Genomic DNA, 13,300 nt, shown 5'->3' with positions numbered 1-13,300 from the left:
GCGTGTCCCCGCGGGGCAGGAGCGGCTCCGGCGCACCGAGGGGGTTTCTCCCCTCGCCGCGGCGCATCCTCGCCCGCCGGCCCCGCCGCGACGCCGACAGCAGGAGAGGCCGTAAACCGGCTTAGTCCAAGGCGATTTGCCCGTGATCCGCCGGGCTTGCCGGGCGGGAGGGGCCCGGGCGTGCGGGGCGGCCGGGACAGCGCGGCGGGCGGCGTGCGGGGGGCGGGAGCGGCGGTGATGTGAGCGGCGCGGCAGCTGCAGGCCGGCTCCCCCGGGAGCCGGGGCTGAGCCCGGTGGCCGTGGGAGGGAAAGGAGCCGGGCGGGGAGGGAGGAGGGGGCCTGGACATAGCCGGGGGAGAAAAGGGAGGAGCGGGGCCGGGGTGGGGGGAGGACGAGCGGCGGCGGGGAAGCGCTGCCAGCCGGAGCCGCGGCGGCGGCGGGAGGGAGGCGCAGCCCGGCGGACCCAGCTTCGCTGCCCGTCGGCGCTCTCCCCGCGGAGGTCGGGGATCTGCTGTAGGGTGATGGAGGAGCATGGGTACCCTTCCTATAGCGCGCGCAGCCCCGCCTGGGAGGAGCTGGTAGGTACATGCGTGCCTTGCCGTTGCACAGGCGTTTCCTACCCTTTTTCCTGCCTGTATTGTTCAGCCGGGGGGTCGGGCTATCATCCTTATCTGTGCCCTCCAGCCCCCCCTTCCCTTCTTCCGACCCCGCTCCACGCCAGAGCCCTGCCGCCGGAGCTCGTTCCCTCCCCGCGGGGAGCGGGAGGGTGGGAGCCTTTCGCCCCCGCCGTGTCTGGCCATTTGCTGACGAGCTCGTCCCTCTGGGAGACGGGGAGTTCATTGCCCTCTCTGAGTTTCACTGCCCGGGTGGAAAGCCTGGGATTAGCACCGAGAGCCTTGCCTTCAACTTTGCCGAGAGGGGTGGGTTGGATGTTGACACCGTTAAACTCCTTCTCCTAGCACAGCAAAAGCAACGTGTCCAAGCAGCGTTGGGAGGCAGCTTTCAGAAAGAGACGCACACTTTCCCCCCCTTCTTCTTCTGGAGCTAGGCTGGGAATTGCTCCCATCGCAGTGGCAGAGCAGGACGGGGTTGGGGGCACCCTGCCGTCACCCCGGCGTGTGGGGAAAGCGCGTGCCTTTGGGCCGCCGCGAGGGAAGGGGAGCGCTCAGACTGGCCAGGAGGAAAGCTGCGGCGAGGTGCCTTTGCGGTTTGTTTAAGCAACTGGAAGACCCTCCTTCCAACCAAAGGAAATCATGTCACCGGCATCCTCAGCAGGCGATAAAATCAGATTTCCCTTTTCAGGGCAGTCTAGTCCCGCTCCTGGGCTTTTCTCCATTGTGCAAACACACACATCAGGCAGTGAGAGCTAAAAATAGGCTTTGGGTAGCTGCTTGGGAGATTTCAGGCTATCTAAGAGGTCAAGGCTAGGCTGCCTCTGGCCCTGAACTTGGCGAGGCAACATGAAGCACGGACCCGTGCCACTGCCAAGCTCCCCTTTAGACTGCTGTACCATATTTTGCTAACTCATTTTGTTGGTCCAGGTTTTACTTGTAAACACAGTTTTAAAGAGCAAACAGGGGAGACCCATTCTTTACGTGGCTTGGTGTGCGCACCCTCAGGAAAGCAGCAGTGGAGCCCTGGAGATACCCACAACGAACTAAGTTCGCTCCCTTCCTTGTTAGGATTTGCAGCCCTCACAAATATATTTTTACTGTCCTAATATTTGTTGTTAAGTTGAACATCCCCCTTCGCTGCCCTCTGCAGTCCTCAAGCCCCGAAACTGTTGCTGGAGATGCAGCTGTGATAGGGAAAACAGCTGTATGTGTGTTCCGGTAACATGGAGCTGACATTGAAGGGATCAGGCAAGGGAAACCCGAGATTTTTGCCTGGAGAGATGAAGACATCGTGGGAGGAAGGCAGCGAAGTCAATTCCTGTGAATGCGTTATCCTATTAAACAGTGACATTTAAATTGCTGCCGTCATCCAAAACTCAGCTGAAACTCAGGAGGCAGATGGATTGCAGCCCCTCTCCGCTTGGAAATGCGGAGTCCTGGCTGAAGCATCCAAGCCCGTTTCCTTCTGTGCGCACGGCTTAGATAAACAAGGAGCACATCTTTTTTTTCTCTCCATTTCCCCCTCCCCCAGTAAGGGCCAGGATTTGGGTCATGTTTATCATTTCATTGCTGCATTTGTTAAAGAGTACATCCATGAATGCAGTTTTAAGGTTAACCACTGCACCGATTTCCTTTACAAGAGTCCAATTTCAGCTAATCCACTCAATCCTTTACCTGGTAACCTGCTGGTAAAATACATGGTCTTTGTGGCAAGAGCCACATTGTTCTTTCCATCTGCTCATAAGCAGGCTTTTTATCATGATGGGGGCAAAGGGAGATTTAGGTGGAGACCTGAATGATGAAAGGGAAAACATAGTATACTCTCTCCCCTGCTCTTAAAACATGAAACAAAGAGCAGTAAGATAGGGAAAACTAATTTTTTTCAGGTTTTGAATCTGTGAAAGTTAATAACCTAATAACCTATGCAAATTGTCAGATTATTGAGAAATGCTCATCCCTATTGCTATTCTTAGAAATAAGTTATGGACATTAAATGAAGTGACAAGTCCTTTGCCAATCAGGGTTGGACTTGTCTGTATACTACTTCAAATTTCTATAAAGTCCTTTCCTTAACTCACACCACACTTTTTAATGGAAAAGCTCCTCCTGAATTCAGTTGTGTAAGACCCCGTGATGGAGCTAAGTAAAAGTGACTTAAATTGTAAGCTTCACCCTGCATTCTTGCAAGGGAGGTTTGGTGGCTTTGTAGTAAAAACGTGTATAACACATGACTTACAAAGCTCTAGACACAATTTTCATATTTTATATGAGACCTGAGTCTTGGCTTTACCTTACTTTTGAAATGCATACATAAGTCCTAACACATTCACAAAGCATCTGTTTACTTTTATTAGCTGCCCTGGTTTGGACCTTTTCACTTCGAAGCATACAACACAGTTTAGTAGTTTCCCTAATATTGTAACCTACAGGTTACAGGATTCCCTTGGCTAATCCCAAACCAGCCACAAGTGATGCAGTTACTTTCTTTAACAGTGGTATGGATACATGTTGTTATATTTTGGCTTCCTCTTTGCTAAGTAAGGAAGTCCAGAAAGAATAGTATCACTAATTCAATCTGCAGAGGGAGTTCAGACAGGCAGATCTGAAATAAACTTGTTCAGAGTGAGGAGCCCAGTTAAAAACCATAGCTCACTAACCACAAAAATTAGGAAAGATTTGATAAAATCTTTTAAACATGGTGAATAATGCATTGTTAACCTGACACACTATTGACTCAAATTCCCTCAGAAGAACTTTCTGAGGTGAAGGATGGAAAAACATTACCCTTTAGTTTATAGATGCCCAAGTGACTTAGGAAAATATGTGAAAATGCTTTTTACAAAGGGAATGAGTTTTAGGGCTGAAATCAAACAGTGCAGTAATCTGTATAATAATCTCCAGTGCAGCTAGAGTGCATGTGTATTTAGATTTTTTTCTATATTGCATATGCATTTTAACGACACGTGTCCTATTGGGACTTAATGTGGTTGAATTAAAATGTTCTCACAGTGTACATATGTATATTAAATGTGCACAATATCACAGTGTAAATATGTGTGTATTGCATAAAGGGCAGTTTATCAGCTGATATTAATTGCCGTAGCACAAATGATGTCAGCAGAGCTGTTTTTTGTTGTTTGAGTATCTTCCTTTAAATGCCAACCTTTATGATTTTCACTCCCTTGCTTCAGTTAGGAAATTTAAGGTCATTACTAAGAAGTGTGAAAGTGTTAAGTGAAAGACAGAGCATGTGCAAATAGTGTACGTGTTTTTAAGGGCTGCATAGAGTCCCACATTCTTCAAGAGCCCAACTTGCAGAAGTCTAGTGGTACCTCTTGTGCCAGAGTATTTGTAGCTGTGGTCACTGGGCTGAAAGGTGCTATCCAATATTTCACATATTGAGTCTGACATTGATCACCTGGGAGAAATCCAGCTGTGAAGGGATAGAAGGGATGAAGTCAAGTTGTAAGTTCTTTTTGAGGCGAACTTCATTGCCACCTTAGGCAGCTTTATCTGGGTAGAGGCTGGAACTGGACCCTGATTATCTATTAATACCTTTGAAAAGAAGAACAAGTGGAAATAGTGATATCTTTAAAACTGTCTTTGTGCCTGGGCAATGTATATATTTGTAGAAACAACTTTCTATGCTAACGTGAGTGAGTAACTTGTGTATTTTCAACAATGCTTAACACTTGGTTTCTCCATTTTGGAGAACTCTGTACACATTACACAACTGCAGACTTCAGAGCCTGTAATTTCACAGAATCCACTATGTACTTCACAGAAACCATGTTCCCATATTCTTGTTGAAGTGTTTCTCGTGGGACATTTCCCATCATTTGCAGACTTAGGTTATTGCTACTAAAACCTTCACATTAAGTAACCTGAGAGAACATTCCTAGTACTTTTTTTTTCATAGCACTCTGAAGTTTACCAAGACACGAAGAAAGAGACTTGCTTGGAAGTGAAAGGCTAATGCTTTCTTTCTGGTAACCACACTTCTGTGTTTGGATAGTCAGGAGTGAGGAAGAGCACACTGAGGTAGCCCAGGTGAAGATGCATGGTGCCCTCTGCGTGGTGCAGAAAGTGTGCAGCTATTAGTGCTCATAGTTAAGCTCTAAAAATGAACAGAAGTTGAAGAATTGTATTTATTCTAACAGTAACCACTATTGTTCATCCAGCACTGTTTAATTCAGTTGAATTAAATGTAGCCAGTCTTGGTTGTGCTCCGTTAGCACCAAGTGTTTCTCAAATCACAGTTACTATTATGTGCAATATGTTAGGAAACTATATCTTGTTGTCTCCTTGCAATAATCAAGTGACATTTACCTTCAAAAGAATCAAGGAATTACAATGAGACATGTTCTGGCATAATTTGCTATTCCTGAAATTCAGATGGGGAAGAGGAAGAAAGGAGGGTGGAAAGACACAGTGTCCAAAACCACTGCTTTTACAATCTTTCTTCCTAGCTGTGCCCTAAATTTACCTACTGAGAGCAATGCATACTTGCATTGAGCATACCTGCTCAAGTTTGATCCCATGTTTTGAAATATGGAGAACTCCCTCTCAGGTGACGAGTGAGATAAGACATAATTAGTCCTTAGTTTCACAATCATTTTGAGATATTAATGATAGGATCTAGGCCGTATTAATATTTTGATAGAGCATGTAGGTAATTTGATCAAAATGTCTTTAAAATAGAACTTTTGAATCTTTAAAATAGATACTTTGAATTTTTAAATGTTATTTTTAATATTTTAAAAAATATAACCTCCACAATTGGTCCTATGTGGAGGTGGGTAGTAGAATTGTATTTGAAGTATCTGCTGCAGTAACACAGAACTAAGCCACAAGAACTCCAAGGCTTCATGGAAATATTGCTTCCCCCTACACTACTAGAAATAAAAACCCCAATAGAAGAAATGGGCTAAACTATGAAAACTCAGGACTATTTGAAATTCAGACTGTGGCAAGGTGTCTGCAGTGTAGGATAGGTTGTACAGTTGTTCACTTTTCCTCATTAAATGCTTTGTATTTAGGTACTGTGGCATTATATTAGCATGTTAAGAGATGTTAGTGCCCTTTCTGGAAATATAAATAGAATTGTGGGAATATAGAAGCCACAAGCATTGATTGCTTTCTTATGCCTAATCCGGTCCATGCAGCTAGGGTTTGTGTGTTTTATTTAGTATTGCTGTGATTTAAACACTTATTTTGAACACTGACTACATACAAGCCACAATAATTTCAAAGTCCCACAATTCAGAACATGTGGTGACATTTCGAGATTGTGCGAGCTGCCAGATCTGAGATGAAAAAGGAAAACTGACCCTTTCTTTCCTCAGAAGTAAGGGCTGCTCTTTCACAAAGATAAAAAGGAAGAGAATAACAAGAAAATTAAGCTATTACCAGAAAATCACTGGAAAGCAATAGATGCATTTACTAAAACCGTCCAAGGCTTTGGCGCTGACGGATAGTTACCGCGGGGTTGACTGGCTGGAGGAATAGCCTACAGATATGGAGCCCATCGCATCAGATGCCGTCCGTCCAAGTCCCGAAGAAACATCCTGCGCTCCCCAGGGAGAGCGGCACAGCCCCGGCCGGGACAGGGCAAGGTGCCGCGCGGCACCCGCCCGCTTTCGCCGTCCCTGCGCTCGGAGCCCGGCATCGCCGCCCTCCGAGTGTCACCGGCTGGCACAGCGCGCTCGGGGGGTGCCGGCCGGGGGCGGGCGGCGCTCGCTCCGGTGCCGCGCCGGTACACTCGAGGAAACCCTGGCAGGTGCGGGGGCGCCGGGCGCCCTCCCCGCTCCCAGCTCCCCTCCGCTTGTTTCGCCGGCCGGACTCGCCCCGGCGCTCACCTGCGGGGCGGGCACCTCATGCCGGGGGCGGCCCGGCCGGCACCGGTACCGGCGCCCCCTGGAGCCGGCGGCCGCCCCGGGCCGCTCCCGGTCGGCAGGGGCGCAGGGGGCCGGGCCCGTGCGCCCGGCTCCGCCCGCCGGCGGGTGGCCGTGCCCCGGTGGCCAGGAGCGGGCGGAGGCGGGCGGCGCGGCCCGCGGCCCCGGCCCGTGGGAGGGGGCGGCGGAAGATGGCGGCCGGGCGGGCGGGCGGCCCCGCTCCGCGGCGCTCCGGCAGAGCGCCGGCCGCCACCGCCCCCGTCCCGCCCCTCCGCGCCGCCTCTTTCCCCACCCTCCCGCGCCGCCTCCTCCTCCTCCTCCTCCCCGGGGAGGGGAGCGGCAGCGGCTGCCCTGGCTGAGCCGGGCTCGTGTGCTTTCTCTCGGTAGGAGTCCGGGAAGATGGCCGGGGCCGAGTCGGGGATGAGCGGCGCCGGGATCCCGCTGCAGCCCCAGCCCCAAGCCCCGGCGGCGGCGGCGGGGCCGGCGGACGAGTCGTCGGACAGCGAAGGGGAGCACGAGGGCCCCCAGAAACTCATCCGGAAAGTGTCCACCTCGGGCCAGATCCGCAGCAAGGTAAGGGGGGCAGGAGCCGGCCAGCCCCGCCGCCTTCACGGCCGGTTTCTCCATCGCCATCCCAAAGCGGGGCTAACCCGGAGCTGGGGACGGCCGCTGCATCCCGCCCGCATCCCCGGGAGCGGCGGCGGGGGGTGGGGGGGGCGGGGGGGTTGTGAGACAGCCGTGCCTCTTCCTTCCTTTCCTCTCCCCTCCTCCCCGTCCAGCTGTTGCGTCCACATCTGTCCCCGGCTGGCAGGAAGAGCCCCCCGGGGCTGCGGCGCTCCGCTTGGCCGGAGGGGAAGCTGCCTGCCCCGGCAGCCGCCCTGCCCTGCCGGGCGTCCTGGGTGTGGGGGAAGCGGCGGGCTGCCTCCCTCCCTCCCTCCCTCCTTCCCTCCGGCTCCTCTTCCTCGGCGGCGGGCACCGCTGCCGCGGGGATCCCGCCCTGCCACCCTGCGGCGCGGGTGGGCTGGCTCAGCGAGCCCTTCCTCACCCCTTTCCATACCCGCCGCCCACCCTTTTTAGTTCTCCTCCGGTGCCGGGGACCGCTGCCGTGCGCCCCGCCAGAGCGGCAGGCACCGAGCCCGCGGTGGCACGTCGGGCTCCTCTTCGGGAGTGCCGCCAAGGAGGGAAAGGCGGCTTCCACTTTGAAAGGCACCTCGCGGAAAGAGAAGTAAACTTCTATACATCCTCGCTCGTGGCACTGGATGCGTAAAGCAGCTGTCAAAATTTTAGGTTAATGCAGCTTTTTTGGCTGTCTCGGGCTGCCGAAGTTGTCCTAGTGGAATCAACTTTTTTCATGGATGGTGTATCTATTTAATTTTTCCCCCCTTGTAAAATCAACAAGCAGGCATTTGAAAGCATAAACATAATGAAACAGACTTACTTGCTGTGTAGAAGGATCCCATGACTTTCTACGAAGCGTGGCTCACAGTCAGTGATGGGGTCTGCGCAAAACCCCCTTGGAGAGAGCTTATTGATGCAATGACATGAAGAACAGGGTTTTTCTTGGAAATGTCTGTTTTGAGGGGCAAAGTGACTCCACGCAGGCCTGAACTGATCACACTTAGGGTTTGATTCCTACACAATAGGTCATGTGGTGTTGTTTCCTCTACAGAGCACCCATTAAAGTTAGCAGTTAGTGAAGTCCTGTCCGGTTGGTGCCGTTCTTCCCTTGGGCTTTTGCTCCATGCACTACGTGCAAAAGGCAGCCACTTTTAAACAGTGATTGTTAAACAGTAATGTTACTCCGTTAGGTGAGGTGGAAAGCAGTCTTTTCCTGAAACTTCCTAAACAAGATGTGTCATTCCATTTTGCTGCTAAATGTTAATTTTGCATTTACAGATGTTAGGCCTGGCTTACAGGTTACTATAGTAAATAATATACAACTGCTGCATTGTGTTGGAAATGTAGTTCTACACAAACTTTCAGCTTACCACCCTTTTGTGTCTTCAGAATGTTTCAAAAGTTACAGAGCACGATGCCTTTATTAGCTGTAGTGGTATTAAATGCATTTGAGTGTTTGCTCTCAGAGAGATTGATACTTGCATAAGGAAAACATGCCTGTTTTGAATGTTATCGGGACAGGTTGCCGAGATTGAGATCCCAGCCAATTCTTGCCAACTGTTAGAGATGGGTGGGATATTCTGTATCTGAAGGTTCTGAATGAATGCTGAGCTGGGATCGCCTGAAGATCTAAGACCGCTCTGCAAGTCTTGCTTTTGCTTATCTTAGCTTGAGTCCCAGTTCTATTTCTGTGAATCAGATATATATAGGAAAAACTGACTGCTGACATAATTGGAGTTAAAATGTTGCTTTACTGGTTGCAATTTACAATAATATGCAACTCCAAATATAAACATCTTCCTTTCAATTTAATTAAAAGTGATATATCATTGTTAAAGATGAGACCCCTGTTAAATAATTCAGTAGCACTTTATTTTATAACTCACAATGCATTATTTAAAAGTAGCTATATTTAGACAGACAACTCCCATTTAGTTTAAGGGTGTTGTATGTTTGCTGTTGTAGTAGTTGGTGATCAGTGGTTACATGAAACCACTAGAGCAAGGAACATCAGGGAGCTGCTCTTTTACCCAGCTAGTCCCTTTCATTCAAATTAGATTTGTTAAGCTTCACTTACTTGGTGGATGTGTTTGTAAGCTAAGGTTTTAATTAAATGGATTTGGTTTGTCTTACATCTAAGAATAGACTTTTGAAAGAACCCGAAGCATGTATATTACATTTATCATTGATGTTTGTGGGCCATTTAGGACTGTGCTATTTTTCTCCAGAGGTTGCTTATTTACTTACTTGAAGCATTTCAGCGACATGGTATTGATTCCTTAGCTCAGAGCTATACCCAAAAGTCTCCGCTGGTAATTGTTTTTGTTTTACTTAAGGAAGATGTTATTTTTAGATGTTTTGGTACAGTTGATCATTTGTGAAAGCTACCATATGGTGATACTTTGCAGACAGAATCACTCAGGAGTGGATTTTTTTCATGTGTGTATAACAAGATTTAGGAAATATATGTACAAGAGCAAACCCCTTTCACTAGCACAAACAGAAACCTAAAAACTTTTAACATCTGCAGTTCTCAGAGGCAGTTTTTACTCTTTGCTCTTTTCTTCCTAAATAAAACCAGTTAATTGTTTAGCTGAGGGCAGAGAGTGAATAACAGAATGAGAAGATGAAAAGCAAGAGTACTGTATTGGCAGATGTAATTACACCAAAGTTTATTGTTTGTTTGTGATATGCTAATGATTGGTTCACAGTTCTATTTAGAAGACTGTTGTTCAGTTTTGCCGTAGCTTACCCACACTGGATAGCAACTTCCTTAGCAAGCTGTTAACTTGATTTCAGTGCAACCACTTTTACAGTCAGTTGCTAAGAAAAACAGATTGGTGATACGGCTGGACATCATTGTAACTTCTGTTATTGGTGCAGTTTTAGTTTATGCATATCTATCTCTGAAATTTTTAGAATACTTTAAAGCATATCTGTGTCAAAATGGGGCCATTGTTAATTACCCCAAACAGAAAACTTGATGATCAACATGTGTTTGTGTCTGCCAACTTGAGGAGTAGGGAACAAGTAGTGGTGTAAAGGACTAAAGGACTATTCTTTAGGCTGTGTTGTTTGTTACTAGGAACTGTTTGCTAAAGCCCCATACTTGGCTGTAGAGTGACACTGTAGCAGTAGGTACCTTTAAGGGAATCAGGACCAAAACTGATTAGGACTTCTGTGAGATTAAAACCAGTATCTTTAAATGTCGTCCTGGAAGCTTTTGCATCTGTGGTTTGTATGTGTTCCATGGAGGAAACGCTAGTGAATAAATAGGTGACAGGTATCCTGTAAAGTTTGAGTATTTTTGAGCCAAAATCCCTAATAGAAACAACTCTTGGTTTTGTAATGTTTACTCATCTCTTCCCCTCATTTTGGGAGACCTGAATATTTAGCACATAAGACATGTCTTGGTGAAAAAAAAAGCAAAACAAAACAACACACATTTTAGGAATATGCGTTTTGGATTTTTGATAACTTTGGAAAACTGTAGTCAGACAGTTTTGAAGTAGTATATATGATGATATTGGGTTACAAGCAGGGTTTCGTTAGAGATTGAAGTAATGGAAAGTTCTCCATGTGTGTGTTAAATTTGGCTTCTTCATTTTTAAAGATGCTGGTTAAGACAGGCAGAGTCACTGCCTTCCTTAAACAGATGACTTCAGTTCTTGGGGCTACAGCCTGAAACTGCCTGTCATCAGCTGGCTTCTAGTTGCTTTAAAGTTAATCACTGTAGTGCAAAAAGCACATTCCTTAAAAAGATGGCCTTTCTTCAGTTCTTTATAGCAGAAACATGTCGAGAAGGGGAATTTCAAATTAGAGCTCACACTTTTTCTCTTTGAATTCTCCTCACCTTGAGGATCAGCAGAAGATTAATAAATGAAACAATCCCTTGGAAGTATAGTTGTCAGATGAGCACAGTTACAGCTCCCACTCTTGTCTTGAGTACTCTGCAAAAAACCTGCATATGAGGAGTAACACTTTTATCACTGACCTAGCTTCCTATTTTAATGGCTCCATCTCCAGTTAATGCAAAGCCTCTGTTGGATATGTGTTTTGCTCTCAAATCTCCATTGAGTATTTGGCCTGTGTTTATTTTTGCATGAAGCTGACATTCCGGAGCAGAAAGCACAATTTAGGAAATGCAAGAAAATGTGATGTATTGAGTAAGATAAATAGACTTGGCAGGTATGTGGGACAAAGCTTTCTTCCTCTCCTTCACCCCCAGTGGTTTTTGTTAGTAATGAAATTGCTGTAACATGGGAGGTATTCTGAAGCAAGACTGTTTTATAATTAGTGGAGATAATATAGTGTTGTTTAGTTAAATTGCAAGAGTTGTTACTAGAATTTCCTTATCTGAGTTATTTATATATTTTGTTAAGATCTTAAATCATTATGGAGTAATAAAAGTAAATTAATTAAATTCCTCAATGTGGTTTTGTTTGCCTTCGCACCAGCCATTTAGGAACTGAGCCTTCAAAAAGTTTCTAACCTTTTCCATATGGTGACTTTTGACAGTGCCAAGTCCCAGCAGTCACTTCCTGTTTGTTTCTGGTATACATTTCTCTCAGTTTACCATAGCTTGTTAATTCACCTAAATGTAAAGTGCTGTCAGTGATACCAGTGTTCAAACGCATGAGCATCATTCTTTGCAATGTGACCTGTTTTACCTTATTTTAATGGTTCCCAATTTACTCAAATAAGTAGTGGTTCATTCCTTTCTGGTTAAGGAAACATGATGTTTTTTAATGCACCAGAAGTTCTCAGGAAAATGCCATGGTAGCAAAGTTTAGCCCAGTGGACATCCTTTATATGCATTAGGATTGTGTGACTCTGCACAGGTTCAAAATGCACTGTAGTTCTGTAATGTGTTCTGCAACTGCAGTAATATGAATAGTGTCACTAGCAAGTGTCACTAGGAAGTGCACAGCAATCGTCCTCAAGTTCTTGGCACCTGGTAGTGTTCACAGAACAGACTGAAGGGTGCTACAGGATATCTGTCTTCAGTATTCGTATTTTCCATTATTTTCATCCTGCAGTTAAATTTATGGACTGTATATCCATCCTTAGTAAAATATCTCAGCAACTTTTTTTTTGCCCACAACTGTTGTAAAATCTGGCAATTTTTTTTCCTCTCAACACACCCTGGGTACTTTAACCTATTTTTTAAAATGAAATATTCATTAATGTGTATTCCTGATACATGCAACATACATATCTATGCACAGGGCAATATATTTAAGTTTTTATATATATATATTTTTATATATATATATAAATATATATATAATTCTGTTCTAGAGTATGCTTGGACAAAGCAAACCAGTTTCTAGCAATAAATGGTGTGCAATATTTGTTGCTTCTCACAATTGCTGTGTGTCTACATAAGCTTTCAAAATAGTCCATTAAAGGAAAGTTTCAGGCAAAGACATGATAGTTTGGGGAAGTTAAAAATGGCCGAACACACTATGTAGAAGTACGCAGGGTTAGAATGGAAAGAGTTACACTATTTAAGGCACAGTGGTCATTACCACTCCAAATTCTGACACATGTTTGTATAAAACTGAAATGAAATCTGCTAAGGCATTTTGGTGATGCATGTATTGGCAAAGCTTAAATTGCTAGCTAAGTACAAGAAAGGAGGAGCTTGTAACATTTTACAGTAGGGATTTGCAAACAGGTCTTCAAAGAATGTTGCTTTTGAGGTTTTTTTTTGGTGTTTGTTTCTGTGGCGTGTTTTGCTTTTTTTTTTTTTTTCCTTTTTTTTTTTTTTTTTTTTTTTGGTGGAATCTTTAAAGTATTAATGTTATTTTGAACTGTGAGATAACATGAATTACCCTTTTTTTCCCTCCCAGCCAGCTGGGTGAGCTGTGAAGGTGGAAAAAAGATAATCACACTTTCATCTTGTATTAAAGATTTTGGTTATTTTATGTTTTGTTCCAAGGAGCTGGAGAATGCTTTTCTGCAAAAAAGACTGTGTGAAACACTTTGAGTTATTTTGTACTTTAAGGAGAATTTCTGTTTTTCAAGAAGCAAAAAAAGAGACTTATTCAAGAATAAATGATAAGTGGGAATCCCTTTCTGAGATGCCTTATCTTGTGGACTTCATGTGCAGAGTCCTGGAGACATAGAACAGCCATGCCAGAGCTCAAGAAAGGACTATTCTATAGCTGG

The 13,300-nt window shown here is 45.8% G+C and overlaps 1 protein-coding gene across 2 annotated transcripts in view; it reads left to right on the top strand.

Annotated features, from left to right (window-relative positions):
* Positions 1 to 383: 383 nt before the first annotated feature.
* The window catches only part of DGKH (diacylglycerol kinase eta), a 158,679-nt gene continuing 145,762 nt past the window's right edge, over positions 384 to 13,300 (top strand). For both annotated transcript variants that reach the window (XM_038150763.1, XM_038150753.1), the window contains exons 1-2: positions 384 to 578; positions 6,896 to 7,081. In XM_038150763.1, the coding sequence (XP_038006691.1) occupies positions 522 to 578; positions 6,896 to 7,081 (243 nt within the window). In that variant the 5' untranslated portion in view covers positions 384 to 521. The remainder of the gene's footprint in view (positions 579 to 6,895; positions 7,082 to 13,300) is intronic.

Source organism: Motacilla alba, chromosome 1 (genome assembly GCF_015832195.1).
Source record: "Motacilla alba alba isolate MOTALB_02 chromosome 1, Motacilla_alba_V1.0_pri, whole genome shotgun sequence".
Classification (NCBI taxonomy): Eukaryota; Metazoa; Chordata; class Aves; order Passeriformes; family Motacillidae; genus Motacilla; species Motacilla alba.
This window is presented reverse-complemented; position numbering and strand designations above follow the sequence as displayed.